The 20,286-nt window shown below is 43.9% G+C and overlaps 1 protein-coding gene across 1 annotated transcript in view; it reads left to right on the top strand.

The window, feature by feature from the left end:
• Window positions 1-19,753, top strand: part of BPIFC (BPI fold containing family C) — a 32,927-nt gene extending 13,174 nt beyond the window's left edge. The window contains exons 7-15 of the mRNA XM_028088615.2: window positions 1,393-1,484; window positions 2,613-2,789; window positions 3,954-4,007; window positions 4,991-5,161; window positions 5,819-5,886; window positions 14,897-14,939; window positions 17,854-17,917; window positions 18,670-18,746; window positions 19,531-19,753. Coding sequence (XP_027944416.1) covers window positions 1,393-1,484; window positions 2,613-2,789; window positions 3,954-4,007; window positions 4,991-5,161; window positions 5,819-5,886; window positions 14,897-14,939; window positions 17,854-17,917; window positions 18,670-18,746; window positions 19,531-19,653 — 869 coding nt within the window. The 3' untranslated portion in view covers window positions 19,654-19,753. The remainder of the gene's footprint in view (window positions 1-1,392; window positions 1,485-2,612; window positions 2,790-3,953; window positions 4,008-4,990; window positions 5,162-5,818; window positions 5,887-14,896; window positions 14,940-17,853; window positions 17,918-18,669; window positions 18,747-19,530) is intronic.
• Window positions 19,754-20,286: the final 533 nt, after the last annotated feature.

The raw sequence follows: 20,286 nt of genomic DNA, 5'->3' as shown, positions 1-20,286 counted from the left end.
CTCCCCTCACAGCGTGGTGATGGGATCTGTTCAAACTGAATTTGAAAGCATTTTAAAAACTATAGTGACATGGGGCAGTATCGTTCCCTCACCTGGGCAAGTCCCTTCATCTCTTCTTGTTTCTTATCACCATCTGTGGAATAACCCAAGCATGGCGTGCAAGAGGAGAAGGTGTGCTACTCAGATGCTTTGCTCTGGAAGAGGGGGGAGGTCTTCATATCACAGAACACATGGTGCTGGTCGAGAAAGCAGCTTTCCCAGGCCGGGTCGGACTCCTGAGCCACTGCACCCCTGCATGTACAACCTGCCTCAGACTCTGAAATCATGCTTCCTGCCAACCCTGTCTACTGTCCCCCGGGCCCCTGGCCTCCTTCTGTGTTCTGAAAAGAATTGAATTAATAGACTGTGCATGAGAATTTTCTTGGCCTATTTAACTTAGGGAATTTTATTCCTGTCTGTCTCTCTCAACATTTCTTTCTAAAAATTATTTCTGGGGCGCCTGGGTGGCTCAATTGTTAAGCATCTGCCTTCGGCTCAGGTCATGATCTCAGGGTCCTGGGATTGATCCCCACGTTGGGCTCCTTGCTTGGTGGGAAGCCTGCTACTCCCTCTCCCACTCCCCCTGCTTGTGTTCCCTCTCTCGCTGTGTCTCTCTCTGTCAAATAAATAAATAAAATCTTTAAAAATAAATAAAAAATAAAAACTATTTCTAATTACAACAGTAATACATACTCATTGTAAAAAATTAAAACTCTAGGGGCTCCTGGGTGACTCAGTTGGTTAAGCGACTGCCTTCGGCTCAGGTCATGATCCTGGAGTCCCGGGATCGAGTCCCGTATCGGGCTCCCTGCTCAGCGGGGAGTCTGCTTCTCCCTCTGACCCTCTCCCCTCTCATGTGCTCTCTCTCTCTCATTCTCTCTCTCAAATAAATAAATAAAATATTTAAAAATAAATAAAACAAATAAAATCTTTAAAAAAAATTAAAACTCTAACTATATAGAAGGCTATAACATAGAACTTTAAAGTGTGTCATTACACCAACCTAATATATGTAGTTTAATATTAATATGTGAGTTTTGTTTGTCTAATTTTCTTTTTAAAAAAGTAGATATGAATTGTGTTTGTGTGTGTTTGTCTATACATAAAAGGCTATACAACAAAAGGTTATTGATGTTTCCCTCAGTATAATGTGATTAAGAAGGGTTTTTAATTTCTTCTTTTGACTTATCTACTTATCCCGGGTTTTGAAAAGTGTATTATTTATAAAATAAGAGTAATTGTTATTTTAAATAACAGAGAATTAAATTATATTTCTCTGCATAGATAATAGTCAGAAGCTATACTATGCCTTTAATAAATATAAATTTTCATTTTTATTTGTTTGTTATTTAGTTTTAACCAAGATTGACAACTATACTCTGCTGGATTATTCCCTAATCAGTTCTCCAGAAATCACTGAGAATTATATGGAGCTGAATTTGAAGGTAACTTTGTCATCACCAAATTCTCATCCTGGCTATCAACAGTCAGTATTCGAAGAACAAATATTAGATGCAGAAGGAAATCACTACATACCCTTCAAATAATTTAATGTCCTTTCAAGCAATTCCCTCATGCTTATACTCTTTCAAAAGACCCTTCAACATTTTCTTGATTGGTAAAGGATGGTTTGGATTTGCCCAACATATGACTGCCTTCCTCAAGGAAAGTATCATGATAACTGTGTCTCTGGGGATAGGTCTGAGGCTAAGAGGTAGCGTGGCTCTGCATGTATTAGAACTTAACACATCAGTAGATTGTACATATCGATACTCCTGTTCCTGTCAGATTAGCCAGTTTAACGGAGGGCTGTTGACCTCGGTCAGGGCCATTTTCACATGAAAATGGTGTTCACTAATTCTGGAAAAGAGATTAATTGTCTTTACGTTTAGTTTTGCCCCAAAGTTATTATCATTGTTTTTTTATTGACTTATATTTCTTTTTTTTAAAGAAGATTTTATTTATTTATTTATTTGAAAGAGAGAATGTACATGAGCTGTGGAGTGGGGGTGCAGAGGGTGAGAGAGAGAAGCAGACTTCCCGCTGAGCAGGGAGCCCACTGCAGGGCTCAATCCCAGGACTCTGGAAACATGACCCGAGCCAAAGGCAGACACTTAACCTACTGAGCCACCCAGGTGTCCCTGACTTATATTTCAATCACTTAGAGTCTTTCAAATCAGTTAAATATTACTCAAGACACCATTTTGTAATAACACCCTCTAGTGACTGAGAGCAACACAGATGCTCAGCCGCCACAGAATTTGAAGATCAAGGGTTTGGCATCTCTACATGGCACCTTGGGAACTATGCAGAGCTGTGTGTCCAGTTAAAATGCACCTGCCTTCTGAGAAGTTACACCCCAGGGTGGACAGACACGTCTACATATGCTCAAGAACTCATCAGAGCTGCAAAACCATAGTCCCTGGTCAAGGAGTCAGAAGGCCCTGTCGTCTTTTAATCCCTCCTGAGTTTCTGGATTCTATTTTCCTGATTCTGACATGAGCAGATCCACCTACGTAGTGCTGAACACCCATGTCCTGACCTGATACACCGATCTTTCTGTTTTCCCACAGGGCGTATTCTACCCACTGGACAACCTCACAGACCCCCCCTTCTTGCCAGTTCCTTTTGCGCTGCCAGAACGCCATGACTCTATGCTCTATGTTGGAATCTCCGAGTTTTTCTTTAAATCTGCATCCTTTGCTTACTTTACATCTGGGGCCTTTAACGTCACTCTCTCTCTGAAAGAGGTGAGGAGAATTCATGGATGGAACAATCAGCACCAGCATTTAGTCTTATTATAAGTAGCCCATTATGGGAATTTTATGTCATAGTTTCTATTTGCTGGGCCTTTTTAGACTATCAACCCTAGCAGGACATGAATAAAGGAATTGTGAACTGAATGCTATTATTAGCTGGGGAGTTGTTGGGTCTCTGGGTCTGCTAATTTCAGTTGTATAGGATACTGGGCCACTGTTCTAGATTGATCTTAAATAATGCCAAGACTTCCCTCCACCACTTATGACCTGTGACTTTGGGCATCTTCAATTTATTTAACTTCTCTGTGCCAGAATGTCATCATTTAGAAAATGAGGATAATAATTCCATACTCATGAGGTCAATATGGACATTAGAGAGGTTTAAATATATGTAAACCATTCAGAGCAATGCCTAGCACAGAGTAAGTGTTAAGTGTTGCTTATTATCATTATTACTATTATTATGCCTTGTGTTATGCCAACACAAATATTTCTCCTGTTGGTAATTGCAACTGATTTATCTACAATGACCAGTAATAGGACACATACTCACGGATTCTGTTGCCATGCCCCTCCCTTTTATGATGAGAACACTCTCTCCAGCCAGTCAACCAACAACTTTTATTAAGCATCCCCTACTAATCTTTTCGTTCAATGGATCTTAATCATACAAGTGGTTATAAAACGTAGGTTCAAAATACTAGGTGTGACAGCACCAGCTACCATAGACTGCCGAGAATTAGAAAGTTCTAGCTTCAGATTTGGAAACCATTCATCTGTGAAGATAAATTACTTAAGCATCCCTTGTCTCAGTAATCTCTGAAAAGGTGGGCAATAATGCAAGACTTATTGTTAACCACTGTAGGATGGTTACACATGGATCAAACATGTACGACATACACAGTATTGCTAGGGTTAAAAGGCACTTACTAAAAAGGAAGGTATTTCCTGTGTGACCTTGGGCAAGTTACTTTACTTCTCTGGGCCTCAGATTTCTTATGGTTGGGCTATAAAATGATAGGCCACCTTTAAACCCTAATTGTTTGTTGGTGTAACAACTTCATGATTCATAAAAATATAAGGAAAGCTAGGTTTTCCCTGAAAAGAGAACCCAGGTAAAAATCTTACAGTGACATGATGGTCTTGATTTTCCAGATTTCCAGCCATTTGGTTCAAAACTCTCAAGGCCTTGGCAACGTGCTCTCCCGGGTGAGTACTGAGGGTTTGACTCCTTGATAGTGTATCTGGATTCATTGCAATTACTTCTGGAAGAGTTGTGGGTTTTTTCTGTTCCTTTTTGGTCCAAACCTGAGTCCATCTTTCCATTCTAAAGAGATTTGCTTTCTTTTTTTTTTTTTTTTAAGATTTATGTATTTTAGAGAGAGAGAGCAGGGGGTAGGGATAGAGGGAGAGGGAGAGAGAGTCTTAAGCAAACTCCGCAATGAGCACCAGCCTGATGTAGGGCTTGATCTCACCACCCTGAGATCACGACCTAAGCCAAAACCAAGAGTCGGACACCCAACCGTGCCACCCAGGGCCCCAAGATTTTTTTTCTTTTAATAAAATAGCCACAAATATTTACTAAACAAGTTACTATTAAAGGCATTGTAAGTTTACAAAATAAATCAACTGTCCCTTCCCTAAGGTTCCACCACACATTTGAAATAATAAGCTTCAATGGGACATGGGGGAATAGTGCCTATGTTTGTGCCTTTAGTGAAGCAACTATTAATGTCATGCCTTCACAGCACCTGAATATTGGACAGTGTCCCGAAAGGCTCAGGTTTGCTCTTGAGGACAGAGAGATGCTCACTGAGCATCCTGGTTTTAGAGCAAGGATCTAGAGTCAGACAGACCTAGATTTGAATCCCAGTTCCTCAATGTATTCACCTGGAAGTGAAGGAAATTATTTAACCAAAGGACTCACTGTCTTCAGCTGTGAAATGGGGATTCTGATAGAACCCACCCACAGGGATTTTGTGAAGATTAAACCAGATAATTCGGATACGTTCAGTGAATGTCAGCTGTTGTTATTATTTGTCTTGTGTGTGGTGATGGTGTTAAAATTGCCAGAGCTTTGTTTCTATTCTGACTGCATGATGTAAGGTTTAATCACCCAGGCCACCCCAAATGTGTGATTTCCCTCATCAACTCACCTCCCTGGTCTCCACTTCTTTCCCTGAACATCACAGATTGCAGAGATCTACATCTTGTCCCAGCCCTTCATGGTACGGGTCATGGCAACAGAGCCCCCTGTGATCAGCTTGCAGCCGGGTAACTTCACCCTGGACATCCCTGCCTCCATGGTGCTCCTTGCCCAGACCGAGAACTCGACTGCTGAAGCCATCGTGTCCATGGACTTTGTAAGGCCTGCGGGGGCAGGAGGGCACCCTGTGGACACCAGTCCTGTTCCCACAGCGGGCCACTGGCTAGCAGTGCTCAGCTCAGTGTCTGGGGGTGTGAGGTCTGATTCGCCAATTAGTGGTGAGGACGGGGTGAGACTGGGGTGGGGGCGGTATGGGAGGCCAGTGCTCATACCCTCTACGTGGTAAAATAGCTCTCCCCCTCCTCCCTTTCCTGTGTGCCCTTCCCTTGGCTGCATGTACATTGATAGCTGACTTTCTATTTTTTTTCCCCAAAATAAGTCGGTCAGAATGGGAATTCAAGGTTATTTGAGCAGATGAAGGCCAAATGCAACCCAATGGAAAGGGATTAATATAGTGAGTCTAAGCGAAATACACACACACACATACACACACATGTACACATACACACACACACACAGTACATGGAGAAGAGAGATTAGGAAAAAAATAGAAAAATAATTTCAGGGAGATCCTTAAAAAGTCTTTATAGTTTCCCTACCTGCGAGAGAGCATATTCAGAGCTATTTCTTTCCAGTATCTCTAACAATGAGAGGGAAAGTGGAGCTTGTGGTATTTCCAGTATAAGAAATTATATCTGTGGCCAAAACAGACAGATTCACTCCACTTAGTAACGAATGCTTTTGTTGTCTGCAGGTTGCTAGTACCAGTGTTGGCCTGGTTATTTTGGGACAAAGACTGGTCTGCTCATTATCTCTGAACAGGTAAGTTTAACTGATTTGGCTGTTGAAACCCTTAGCAATAAGTGATTCAGCAGACCATAAGACAAAGCGAACATTAACAGAACAGGGTTAGTTACCATTGGATAGAACATGAATCACTTAGGTACTCCTCCTGTAATGATCCAGATGATTTCAAAGTATGGGCTTCACTAAAAGCTGTGTGGTGGAGCCTTTCTTTTGTCCTCCCATTAGATAATGTTCGGATAAAATGGGCAGCCAAATAAGTGTAAACATAATTCTGTAACAAATTCACATTCTAATAGTACCGTAATATAAATTAAAGATCCTCCTCAACAACTTCCGGGAAGCATGCTCTTGAGGAAAGAGCATGAAACTTTGAGGTCGAGGAACAAAGTGTCAAATCCCTGGTCACTGGTTCCCAGTCTGGGAACCTCTTTGTGCCTCAGTCTCCTTGCGTGTAAAATACTGAGGTTGGACTGGGTCATCTCTGAGGTACCTGCAGGCTCACTCTGACCCCATTACTAGAACACAGAGTTTAACAAAACCATGCCCCTTGGCCTCATTGGCTCTCCAGTGAATGCCGTGCACTGTTAAAGGGATCAGGGAGGTCACGTAGGTAGACTTTCCGACAGTAATTGCCATTGAGAAGAACCGTCTGCAAACCCCGTTTTCCTCGGCCCTGTGAGGCCGAAAGTTGAAGCCATGAATCAAACTACCTGGAGGATGATATTCAGAATGACCAGATGGCCCAGAGGAAACCCACAGAAGGAGGAAGAAAGGCTATTAAAAGGCCGGAGAAAGCAGAGTCTGGGAAGGACAGGAAACCAACAGAGGGGAAAAGTAAGTCATCACCCTAAGTCAGCCGAATGGTTATGAAGACTATTGCAGAAACATGGAAGGTGCTTTCAATAAAATGATACTAAATGGGACAAACAGAATGCAAAACTGCATAAACACAGTAGGCAGCTGCAAAATATCTTTCCCTCTGGACAAGGGAGGGACACAGCTGAAGAGCACCGTGAGGATATGGGATTGAGTGCGTTTTTCTCCTTACAATTTTCTTTGTAACTATATTGTTTTCCCAATAAAAGGAACGACAACAAAAAAGGTAGTATGGTTTCCCAGAGGGGAAAGATTTCAAGAAGGCTTTATTTCGTTTTCCCCAGCTCTGCAACACAGGACTGATTTCTCCATTAGTCTCAGCAGGTACAGAGCCTAGAGACCACGGATACTTTAGGGACCCATGAAAGCGTTGTAATATATTTTGAAATAAGAATTAAAAAGTGAATACAATCCAGGCGGGATTGTACTTATCTTTATAACAACACAGTCTTCAAATATAATTTATAATATTTCTTTATGGAGGAAGGACTCCCAGAGGCAAAAATGGGCCCCTGAAGTCATAATGTGGCCCAACCTCCACAAGGTCAAGGCTGAGGAAACTCTGAATCTTGATGGGTCATCTTGGAGAGGATAGTTTTGTTTTTTTTTAAAGATTTTATTTATTTATTTGAGAGAGAGAGAGAGAGAGAGAGACAGAGAGCACGAGAGGGAAGAGGGTCAGAGGGAGAAGCAGACTCCCCGCTGAGCAGGGAGCCCGATGTGGGACTCGATCCCGGGATTCCAGGATCATGACCTGAGCTGAAGGCAGTCGCTTAACCAACTGAGCCACCCAGGCGCCCCAAAGAGGATAGTTTTGATAATTGAGAGGATGGAAGCCAGAAGGCGGGGGGCGGGGGTGGGGGTGCGGAATGGAAGCCAGAGGGCAGGAAGAGGGGCTGAGGGTGACAGGTGAGGGATAGGCAGCATCAGAGCGAGGCCAGAAGGGAAAGGAGAGAATTTGCAATGCAGTTTGCCTGAGCAGCCTCTCCGGAAGCACTGGTGAGCCCTCTATCTGCAGCTGATCGGAAAGGGGGGCTGGAAATTTGGAGGGATGGCGGAGAAGCGGGGCAGGGCCGCTGATGGAGGCAGCAAGCTCTTGAGAAGGGAGAAACCCCATGTGCACTTGAGCAGGGCTCTGGTTTACTGGCAGGATGCAAGGAAGGATTTAATAAGGGTGGGGCTTCAGGCTTGTGGCCAGCTGGTAGGAGAGACCTTAAGGAGCGGAGAGATCAGGTTCACCTCTCTGCTTAAGTCGGGCAGACTCTTCTCTCCAGCGATTCTCCTGGGAAGAAACTGCACGTTCAGAGGGCGTTAGGTTTATTTATGGGAGTAACCGCAAAAACGATTGCAACCTGCTCAATTCACATCACCCAAAGAAATGTGTGGATCCATTCTCCGGCTGCCTACAGCCCACAAGCATGCTTTGACTCCTGCCTTCCTGGAGTCTCCTTTAGATTCTCATGCTGGGGAGGCTTCCTGAGGCCTTAGTGGGGTCTGAGCAGGACCGGCTACCTAACTCGCAAGCCCCACTGCAAAATGAAAATGCGGAGCGCCTTGTTCAAAATCTTATGAAGAATTTCAAGATGGAGACAGCAGGGCATTAAGCCAAGCATGGGCCCTTCTGAGCAAGGCCATGTCCCACTGCACAGGTCACCTGCGTGGAGTCTGGTGTGGCTCCTTCTGGCGGTGCTATGGCAGACCTCGGGCAGTAGGAGGATGGGGGGCCAGGCGGATGGGCCAAGCAACACTCAGTCCCAAGGCGGCCCATGCGAGACTGCAGAAGAGCAGCGCTGTGCCAAAGGAATGGCAGCCCCGCCTCCCACATGACTGCCCCAGCTGGTGCCTCCACTCCTGGTTCCGCAAGTGCTGCTTTTCCAGATGGACAGCCTGCTTTGGTCTTGGGTGAGGTCAGAGAGAGACACGGCGCGGAGAGGTGTAAAGGGAGGTGGAGATCAGTGAAGCATCCCTGAGAAAACCTTGGGAAAGAAGGTCTCCAAATTAGGCTCCCAGAATACTAACCCCCTCCCCCCAAAACACCTTTCTAAACATCCCCTGCCTGAATGTGTCTCTTTCTGGAGCTGCTCATGGCTGGCTACACAGACAGGAGATGTAGAAATCAAGGTGAATCCAGCGTGGTGAGTTTAAAGAGGCAGTGAGATCACAGGCTTTAGAGTCAGGACTAGCTGGTTCAGATCCCCGCCCTGCCATTCATTAGCTGTGGGGTCTCAGGCAAGTTACTTAACCTCTCTTGGCCTCCATTTCCTTCTCTATAAAATGAGGCTATAATACAACCCACTTCAGGGGTAATTGTAAGGAATACATGAGTTAATATATGCAAAGTGCATGATAAGTGTTCAAGAAGGTTGACTATGGCTATTATTTAAAATTTGGGGCTGGCCTTATCCAGGGGAAGAAGGTATTCAATTATACAAGATCATTTCAAGAGTTCCCCTATACAGAAAAACCCTGTTCAGGAAACACCTCATTCCCCTGTGTCCCGCTCCATGATGGCTATTAGAGAAATTGCCTTTTGTTCTACTATTTATGACTACTTTATTATTGAGCCTTTGGTGTCTTCTGGTCCTGTGCCAAGAACTTCACATATATTACTTCATTTAAAGCGCACAACCCTGTATCTCCAGGACCTGGCACGATCTTCAGTCAATGTCTGTAGCTGGAGTGAATAGACCTGGAGGTAGCTTATTATCCCTGTTTTACGGTTTATAGAGAGGTCAAATAACCTGCTCCCATCACAGAGCTATTGAATGGCAGAGCCAGAACTTGAACCTGGGTGAGTTTTCACAGCCTTGAGTGCTCACTTAGGACATTATACTGCCTTTGTTGTGGAACACAGCCAAGACTTAGAAGATTTAGACAGTAAACACGCTTGCCCAGAAGAGGAAACCCATGAGCGTGGAGTCACATGAAATTAAAGCAGGCAGCATGTCCTTTCTTAATGTGAAGATTTGATAGAAGAAGAGAAGCCACGGGCAGAGGATGACCTGCAGGGGAAAAAGCACACAGCCCTTTCCACACAGCTGCCTTGAGAAATGGAGGGAAGGAAAAAAGAAAGAAAGCAGAAGCAGGGAGTACGGGTAATCAATGTGACCTCTGTGAGTATGTCTAATTAAGAGCACAACCCCATAGTCAGGCATATCTGATTTTGGATTCCACCTCTGTCGTTTGCTAGCTGTGTGACCCTGGGCAAGTCAACCAACCTCTCTAAACCTCAGTTTCCTCAGCAGCAAAACAGAGCACCTATCCACAGAGCTGTTGTATGGGTAGACGAGGTAAGGTCTGGTTACTACCAGCAATAGAGTTTCATTCTCGTTCCCTCTTCTGGGCTCAGATTTTAACCAAATAAGAGGGAGAAATTGATCCCAAGAAACATGACAAGTCAGGATGGCCTTAAAAGCCTTGGAGTTGGCCCTCAAAGTCATAAACCAGATTCATACTGGTCCATCTACAATTGCGACTTTTGTTCTAAACACAGTTCTATTGGGAGGTAACCCCAGTGCAGGTTGATCCACATAGTAGACATTTCCGAGACCAAATTAAACAACACTTTCCCTTTTTTGGTCACCATACAGATGACTAAATTCTAGCCCTTTTTCTTAATTGCATGCAAAGTTCAAGGCAATCAAATATACAGTATTGTTGGACCATTTAGAACTTTGGAACAACTTTGACATTGCCATGAGTGAGGCATTGGACACTCCCAAACTGCACCCCACACCAGTAACATCAGTGTGTGCGCGTGCGCGTGCGCGCACACACGCACACACACGCGCACACACACACACACACCCTACAACCCCACCCAGGCAACACCGTCAGAGAATGCAAAGAAAGCTGGCTGCAAGCAGAATCACCACCCAACTCTACTCCTCACAGCTTGGACAGATAAGCATTTCCCAATGTGAGCCATCTGGAGAGAAACCCAGAAAGGAAAATAGGCCTGGGAAGACTGGTCTCAGTTTCTGTCAGAACAGTGCTTTAGACAGGCCGTCAGAGCCTGGGCTTAGCACCTGGGCTGACCACCATCTCCGCCCTCCCTCTGAGCTACTGTGGAAGCCAGGGCAGAGGAATGCCATGGTGTGAGGCCCCCATCAGAGGAGGAAGCCCCAAATGACTTCTTCCCCTTCTCCCTGACTTGTTGGGGGAATTTCCAGACTGCAGAAGGCAATGAAGATAAAACACTGGGGAACTCTTCCTCATCAAGAGGGTCCTTTAATATTGGAATGGGCTCAACACATTCCTCACATGAAAACCTTTCATCATTGGGGGCACCTGGGTGACACAGTTGATTAGGCGTCTGACGCTCTTGGTTTTGGCTCTGGTCCTGACCTCATGGTTGTGAGATCGAGCCCGACATCAGGCTCCACACTCAGCGTGGCATCTGCTTGGGATTTTCTCTCCCTCTGCCCCTCCTGCTCATTCTCGCTCTAAAATTCTCTCTCTTAAAAAAAAAAAAAAAGCCTTTCATCGTGGATTAAATGCACAGCCTGGGGTTGTCAAGCTATTTGACTACCTTCCAAGCAAGCCAATCTTACCTCTCATAGCTCCCTAAAATGAACATTCTGCTTTAGACTGGCTCCCTCTCAAAGTGACCCCAATTCCAATAAACACTTCCCCACCCATCCTTTACTCATTTATCCATAATCCATTCAATGAGAATTTCTTGAGCACCTATTATGTGCTCTATACTGTTCTTGATGCAGATAGTAGAGAGAAAGGCAATGGTTTCTACCTTCCAGGTCCAGAGCCTGGTAAGAGAAACACTCAGATTAAAAGGCAAAAACCGGGTGCTAAGGGAAATGGTGGAGTGCTTCTCTCAAAGGGCAGTTTATCCCCTCCCATATCTTACACACACACACACACCTACCTCCATCCCACGCTGGTTTCTTCACCTTTTCATACATTCTTAGAATTCCTGCAGCAAGTCAGTGTAAACCCACAAAGGAGTACTGAAGACATGCTACTTTGTATTGTTCTCCAACTCCTTCCTATACTGACAGCTTGTCTGTCCATCATAAATGTGGTTATAACTAAAGTTCTTCACATTGCTTAGAGCATTACTGGGCATAGAAGGGGCACCTAGGAAACCTCTCGGCCTGCCCATCTTTTCTCCATACTGCAGCCAGAGTGATCCTTACAAAACAGATATCATCTCCCTTTTTAGAAACCTTCCATAGATTCCTTGCTCTTAAGATAAATATAAAAATTTTGACATAGCCCGAGAAACCCAGCCTGGTCCACCACTGTCTGCCTCTCGAGCATCGTCTTGCTGCTCTCTTCCTGGCCTCTATTCCCTCCCCAGGGCCTTTGCAGCCTCTGCCAGACCCTTCCCTCTTCCTTCCCCAATTTGCCTTTTTAATCTCACTTACCCTTCATAGGTCAGCTCAAGGACGTATTTCCCTCCCTCGGAAACCTTCCTGCACCTGCCAGTCTAGATCAGGTTCCTCTCTTATTTACCTCCATGAACTTTTCCTTTCCTTCAGCTCACTTATCTCAATCTGTCATTGAACCATCACCAGTGGGCTTATTTGATTAATGTGTGCCTCCCTTCACGAGGCTTTAATCTCCATGTGAGCCATGGCTGTGTTTGGTTTCACTCACAGTTGTGATCTCCAGCACCTGTTGCAGGGCTGCCATGCATTAGGTGTTCGATAAGTATCTGCTGGACAGATAACTGAATGAATACGAAGTGCCTAAATGTGCCATGCTCTGGACTCAGTCAAGTTCATAAGTCAGAGGGCAAAGAGATAAACAATTACTATGCAGTATTGAGTGCAAGGTGTGATTTTCAATGTCTGCTATGGCCACAGGGTTAGAAGAGTGAGTGGCACTGTGAGTGACCGTGCCTTGGTCCACTTGAACTTCATTATTGCCGTATTTGTTATATTGACCCAGATCATGACCCCACCATCATTTGACATGATTAAGTGTTTGTACTTTTGTTCTGGTTTTCAATCAGGGCAGTAAACCTTCTCCAAAACTTTTTAAATAAGCTAACTCTTATATGTCTGCACGGTAGGGCTACTTGAGCTCCCTTTCTCCCCAACAACCCTGTGGTTCTGTAATAAAATTAGTTCCTAGTAGTTGTGTTTTAAGAAACAGGTTAGGGGCTCCCTTTGAGGATGAAAGTCAAAAGACAACTCGGTCGTCACCTAGTGGTCAGAGTTGTGCTTGCGTGTTTTTCAGAACAAGGACCTTGAGTTTGCTCTTTGCTCCACCTGGATTTGCAAACTGGCGTAGGTTACCCATCTTTAATAAAAGGCAGTGTGGCCAAGGGGAAGAATCCCCCTCCCATTTCTCCAGCAGTACCTTCAAGTGTTTGTTCAATTGCTCAGCTTACTTCCCTTAAAGATACCCTAAGGATTCTGGTCCTCACATTCCACTGAGCTCAGTTTGAGCCACAGTGCTACCAATGCCATCTCTGACCCTTGTCAGGTTTAACTGTCTTTCTGGTTTTTACTCTTATGTTTGCTTATTATCAGCCAATATCATGTTAATATATGATATTGGCTGATAATAAGCAAACTTATCTCTTCTATTAATATCTACCTGCTCCTTAAACGTAATAACAGAAAGGTGCTTGGAAGAGGTAACACCTGAGTTAAATCTTAAACAGTTAAAAGAAGTTAACCAGTCAACAAGACAGGGGAGGGGCAATTTCAGAAAGAGGGAACAGCATGAGCAAAAAGCATGGAGGCCAGAAGTATCATGGAGTATGCAAGGAAATACTTTACAGTTGTTTTAAGATCTTTACGACCACTCTAATTTTGGAGAATCCAGCCCCAAATATATTGCATATATTCAAAGGCATTCCACATTAAATATAATTTAAATTTAACCATGAGTGGAGTTGAGTTAAAGTGAATAGTCACCATAATGTTACTTGTTGTGGGCATGTGTTAATTTTAATTTTTCAGGAGTTTTTTGTTATGTGTTTTGAAGCCAATACATTTTTTTAACCTCAGATATATAGTGCCTGATTAATAAAACAGCATAGTGGTGCCCAGGTGGCTCAGTCGGTTAAGTGTCCAACTCTTGATCTCAGCTCAGGTCTCGATCTCAAGGTCGTGAGTTCAAGTCCCACACTGGGCTATGGGCTAGGTGTGGAGCCTACCTAGGAAAATAAAATAATAAACAAATAAATAAAACAGCATAGCACTAAGGAGTTCACGGTTCTTGAGTATAAATTCAAGGTAGAGAATGAAAAGAAGTGAGAGTAAACAGGCAACTGGACACCAGAATACAGAAAGGCTTGTGCACCATGTAAGTGACTTGGACTCAGGCCGTTAAAGAATTTTGAAGAGGAGTGTGTCCTCATCAGACATGCTTGTCATATAGCTCACTCTGGGAATGGTGTAGAAGACGGATTGGAGAAGACCAAGACTGGAGACCAAGACTGGAGACAGGGAGAGCCATTAGAAGGCTGGTGCAGAAGTAAGGCTCTACACCCGGGCAAAAGTGAGCCATGGAAGGCTAAGGGGGAAAGCAAGGTGAGGCAAGATCCTACAGTGGAAGGGAGGTTTGGGATGGACATCAAGAGATCTGAGTTTTGGTCCTAAATCTGCCATTAATTGGACCTCAGTTTCCCCATCTGTGAAAAGAAGGGATCCTCCCTGTTGATTACTACTGCTTCATCTTAACTATCACTATGTATGAAAAATCAAGTGTGTATTCTGGGAGTTCAGACCAAGAAGACCTGCAGACTAATTCTCCCATCCAAGTACTAAGCAAGCCCCATCCTGCTTAGCTCCAGAGATCAGATGAGACCGGGCACATTCAGGGTGGTATGGCTGGAGACCGAAACTGTTTCTTAAGAAACAGAATCTTAAGAATCTTAAGGATTCTTCTGCATTCGAGTTCCCAACAGTAAGTCCCATATAGGAAATGCACTTGGGGAACCCATCCTGGTTACAAATCCAAGGCTTCTGCTAGGAAGCTCTGGTTCTTAAGCCGCAAATATCGAGGGAAAGATGTACTAGAATTATATCCTTACCAGGCTGTGTGGTTTTTTAAAATAGTGGCTTATGGATCTTTAAAAAAAAAATCCCCTTTCCTTTCTGTTGAAATGGTTGTTTTTAAATCTTCCATCCTTTAAACTTTTCCCGTTGACGTTTGTTGTTTTTTGTTTCAGATTCCGCCTCTCTTTGCCAGAGTCCAATCGCGGCAATATTGAGGTAGGAATCCAAGCTCTCAGAGTTCCCTGTCAAGGGAAAAATGATAATTTTCCTATATAGGAGATGGATGACTGTTTTCTAAGCCTCTAAATACTTGGTTTCCCCATGAGTGTAGGTTTTAACTTTAAAATTCCTTGTGTAGCTGCCTGTCCACCAACCCCATGACTTTTAAACAGGACAGGAACTCTCCAATTCACTTTTATCTATTCAGAAAGACTTTTAAAAGAATTTTTTTTTTAAACTTAAGATCTATGTAATATTGGCATTTTCAGGGAGATTTTCAGGGAGATTTCATTTTTTGGATAAAATAATCTTTGAGAATTAAATAGAAGGCCCAGACTCCCAAAGGATGAGGCTATCTGCAAATTATTAGGCCATGACTAAGTTTGCCCTTGAAAGCCTTTCTAGCCATCTCCTAAAATCGCATCAAGGCTGGTTGTGCAGATACATTTTGGGGGGCCCCAGCCGGGTGACCTCCTGATGGGCAGAGTCTATCCTGACTTGGATATACTTGGAAACAAACCCCTCCCCCCAAACTGCAGGAAGATCAGCCAAATCACTACTTGGTGTCCCTACCCTGTGGCACTTATATTCCAGAACAGTGGTTCTCACCAGTTTTGGCCCCCAGGGACATTTGGCAATGTCTGAAGATATTTGTTGTTGTCACAGTCTGGGGGAGTGCTGTATAGGCACTTAGTGGGTGGAGACCAAGGATGCTGCTGACCGTCCCACAGTGCACAGGACAACCCCCACAGCAAAGAAGGATCCATCCCAAAATGTCAATAGTGCCACCGTTGGGCACTCCTATTCTAGAGTGTGTGTGTGTGTGTGTGTGTGTGTGTGTGTCTGAGTGTGCATGTGTGTATGGATGTATGTGGCAGACAACAAGCAAATATATATTGTATGCTGAAAAATATTATAGAGAAAGATAAATCAGAGCAAGAGAACGGGCAGTGCAAGTAGGGATGGAGCTGGCCGTTCCAGCCTTGGGGTTGTTGAGACAATTAGCTGGGATCATATATGAAATTCATTTAGCATATTGGATACATGGTAGGTATTAAATAAACGATGGCCATTGTTTTTATAAAAATTAATTTCAGTTATTGCCACCTCTATGTCAAGGGGCAGATAGCATAATGGTTACATACACAAACTCTAAGGCCAAGCTGCAGAAGTAAACTCCCACTTACTGGCTGGATGGCCTCGGTCAGGGCATTTGACCTCTCACAGAGCAGTCCTGAGACATGGTACTGAATTGATCACCGTGTTCGACAGAAGCAACTATTAAGAGAGGAATAGATCTGAGGAAAATAGCAAAGACACCCAGGAATTTATCCAGGAGAACAAACAAGATGTTTGTTTCTTTGTTTAATTTTATAGGAACATCCTGATTTTCAGGTTGGGAAGATTGGAAGCCAGTGGCATTAGTCTCAACAAGCTGGAAAATAAGTTACATCTTTCATGCCAGATATTGAAATTTAAAATATCCGTAGTGTCTCATGCACGGTGGGTTAGCACCTCCATGGCATAGCCATTTGGTAGATGACAGAGTATAATCAATGAGAATGCACAGCTGACTTTCTCACAAATAATATTTCCTGAACCTAGAGGAGGCGAAATGAGTCCAAGTCTTCCAGGAAGACTGAAAGAAACTGCTTAGTATCAACAACAGAGTGTGCTAATAATGACATTTCTGGGGGAGAGAAAATGACAGTGGTATATACTGGGCATTTTACATAATATTAACATGTTTAATCCTGAGACCAACTCTATGACATTAGTGCTGTTATCTTCATTTTACAGTAGAGGAAATGGAGGCACAGAGATTAAAGAGCTTTCCCAACATCACAGAAGTGGTAAAAACAAGAGCTAAACCTAGGAAGTCGGCTTCAGAGCCCTCCTTACTAAGCAGCAAATCTTGCTAAGCATGTAGGATATTCAAAATATATTCATTGAGTGAACTGATGTTCATCATAGTCCATTTATTTTTTTAAATATTTATTTATTAGAGAGAGAGAGAGTGTGTGTAGCGGGGAGGAGCAGAGGGAGAGAGAGAATCTCCAGCAGAGTCTGCACTGAGCGAGAAGCCTGGCCCCACTGATCCCATGACCCTGAGATCATGACCCCGAGATCGTGAGCAAGCCAAAACCAAGAGTCGGGTGCTCAACTGACTGAGCCACCCAGGCACCCCATAGTCCATTTGTTTTTGTTTGTTTGTTTGTTTTTAGTCCATTTGTTTTGTTTTTTTAATTTTTTTATTGTTACGTTAATCACCATACATTACATCATTAGTTTGTGATGTAGTGTTCCATGACTCATTGTTTGTGCATAACACCCAGTGCTCCACGCAGAACGTGCCCTCTTTAATACCCATCACCAGGCTAACCCATCGCCCCACCCCCCTGCCCAGTCCATTTGTTTTCAATACCGAATCTTCCCAGGAACTAACACTTTGCTAAGATTTAACAACTACTGTAATTTATTCTGGGTAAATCGGATGTTCTGGTGATACTGTCAACTATAGCGCATCATATAATGCGAAGGACCTCCATTAAGGAAAGACTACTAATTGGGATACTTAGTAATTGTTTAGATCGTCTTACTTGGTAGATACCTAAGCTGCCATGTTTGCTGCCACCATGTGGTCCCTCTGCATTTGTTGTCACCATGATCCAGCCTCCAGGGAGCAGAAACGTCCCTCCTCCTCAAGGAGGAAAAAAGATTGGGAAACCGTATAATAGGGTTTCCCGCAAAATAGCTTTCATTGTCTGGAAAGCTAGATTATCTCCGTGGGGAGATTCTAATTATCACCCTCTGTCGTGATAAGGTCTGGGAAGGTGCATGTTCAGACCAGGCATGGTACTTTCAAAATGCCCTGTCGTGGCAACTGACTTAGTATCCCCTTTCATTTTAGGTCTTGAGATTTGAGAACATTCTGTCCTCTCTCCTCCACTTTGGAATCCTCCCACTGGCCAACGGTAAGGGATTCTTGGGAAACATGTGACTCTGACATATGCTAAACGTTGGGGATTGTTTGGGTACTTTCCACCCCAAAGCCTGTACTTCTAGCATGGGATTATACGAATCCAGGCCCATGCCAGAATTTACAGAGTTTGTACCATCAACGACGTGGTTGCAAAATTAGTTATTCCAGGTCCAAGCCTTGTTAGCAACACTACCTACAGACTCAGCAAGAACAGCTAAACTCTGGTTGAGTTAAGGAGATTGAAACCACTCTCCTTAGGCAGTAACAAGTCTCCTTCAGGTCCGCCAGAAAAGAGATTCATCTCCCCAGAAGGCATCTCTGTGGTTCTTATGCACAGACCACCATCTGGATAGACAGTTTTAGTGAAGGACAATTCTAGGCCCTCTCCCTGTATGCAGTCGTTCATAAACGACTGCATCTTGAGTTTGGCTTGGTTAAAATACATTTTGTATCAGAGACCAAAATGTTCTCAGACCCGCTAATTAAGGTATTTTCAAAATATAAACTGGACAAGTTGCCAACATTTTTCTGCCATCCAAGTGTACATAATTGCTTGTGCATTTTTACTAAGTACTTCATTAGCTAATTAAGCATTCATCGAGGAAAATGCAAGGAACATAGAATGAAAATACAGAATCAGGAAGAAGGAAAAGACATATTTAAAAACTGCTTATTCGTCTTTTACTAAAAAGTTTTCCAAAACTTCTGTGTCTGCGCCTACTACACCTCGTTTCGTTTTTTTAGCAAAATTGCAGCAAGGAATTCCTCTGCCCAACCCACACAAAATCTCATTTGTCAATTCAGATATTGAAGTTTTTGAGGTAAGAATGTGAATATTCTCTTCACTGCCCGCATTTCTTTTCGTAGTCTTCCTATTTTGTTTACTCTGTTTTATGCTACTTTGTTCTGCTTTGTGTTTTTCCAGCCCAGGGAGTTTTGTAGACAAAAAGCTTAGCTCTTAAAGCTTCCAGTCAACAATGAAAAGCATTGAAACTTGAGTTTGAAAATCAAACCAAGTCTGATTTCCCTTCACAGCCAGACTTACTCACACCACAGTACGAGAAGGCGCACCGTGGTGTGCTTTATCTCATTCCTTCCACAAAACCACCTTCGAGGCCCGGATTAGCGGTCCCATTTAAAATGAGGAAAGCGAGGCCTGGCTGAGACCTGACCGGCTCTTCTGAACTTTTGCCCAAACCAAAGACCCTCCTCAAGGTTCAGGGATCTGTTGTGAGCTGTTTCCTCATTAATCATTATCAACAAACTCCAGAACACCTTTTTTCTTCCGTTTTGGTGCTTTTTTTGAGGGAGGGGGAGTAAGATTCTGAGGGAATTCTCCGATCCCATACACTATCCGACCCTCCTGTTTCCCTCCCCACCTCCCCTTCTATAGCTGCTCAAGTCACAGAAGGAGACAGTAATCCCAAGTGGCCTGTTCCTCTGCCTCAGGCACCCACAAGGGGACCGCGGCGGGGGAGGGTGTGACACAGGAGGACCTGGGAAAGAAACCATCTCTCCCTCACCCCTTAGCAAACCCCATAGGCCTACGGCGGCCCGGCCGGTGTCCGGAGTGTGACGTTATCTTCACCCTTGCCTCCTTTTCAGGGGTTCCTTTTGATTTCCACCGACCTGAAGTATGAAACATCCTTAAAGCAGCAGCTAAGTTTCCATGGTTGGGAAGGTCTGAACCTCATAAGTGGACAGTGGAGGGGGAAGCCAGTCGCCTGATTGCCTGTTTGGAGTCCACTCCAGGAAGTAAATGGCCTTAATCCACAGCTACTGTAAACCCAGAAGGGGAAGACAATGCACACTGGATTGTAAAGCCCTTGTGAAGTGCTTAGACTGACAGTTTTCTTTCTCAAGCCCTCAGGGTCAGAGGGAGGCAAACTGAGTTAAAGAGCTAAATCGGGGTGTGTGTCTGCGTGTGTAGAGGGGTAGGCGTTTCAATGTGTGTTCGTGTTCGAATGCACATTGTGTGTTCCTGTGTTCATAAGGTGCCGGGGCCGAAAGCTAGCCATATGCCTCTGAGGAGGTGCATGAGAAACTCCGAAGTACAGATTTGCATGAGTTCTTGCTGGAGGAGCTTCCTTTAGCTCTCTCTGCAGCCCAGGGTTTTCCCCACTTCCCCACATATTGGATTTTATGTTTTATATTTACTGCTACTGTCCCCTGTATTTAATTAAACTTGTTTTCTATTAATGATAATCTTGTCTTTTTATTTGAGAAATTCTCTGCCCTGGATTTTTTTTTAATAAAATAAGACAAAGATGAGAGAATTTAGCCTCTTTAAGTTGACAAAAAGTGAAGGTGTGCAGACTTCAAGGCTTGATTTAAAAAGGGAATACCTTGGGGCACCTGGGT

This window comes from Eumetopias jubatus, unplaced genomic scaffold (assembly GCF_037043125.1).
Source record: "Eumetopias jubatus isolate StellerSeaLion01/CBP00866 unplaced genomic scaffold, mEumJub1_p1.0 scaffold_8, whole genome shotgun sequence".
Taxonomy (NCBI): Eukaryota; Metazoa; Chordata; class Mammalia; order Carnivora; family Otariidae; genus Eumetopias; species Eumetopias jubatus.
Note: the sequence above shows the minus strand (reverse complement) of the source record. Positions and strands in the feature narration are given on the sequence as shown.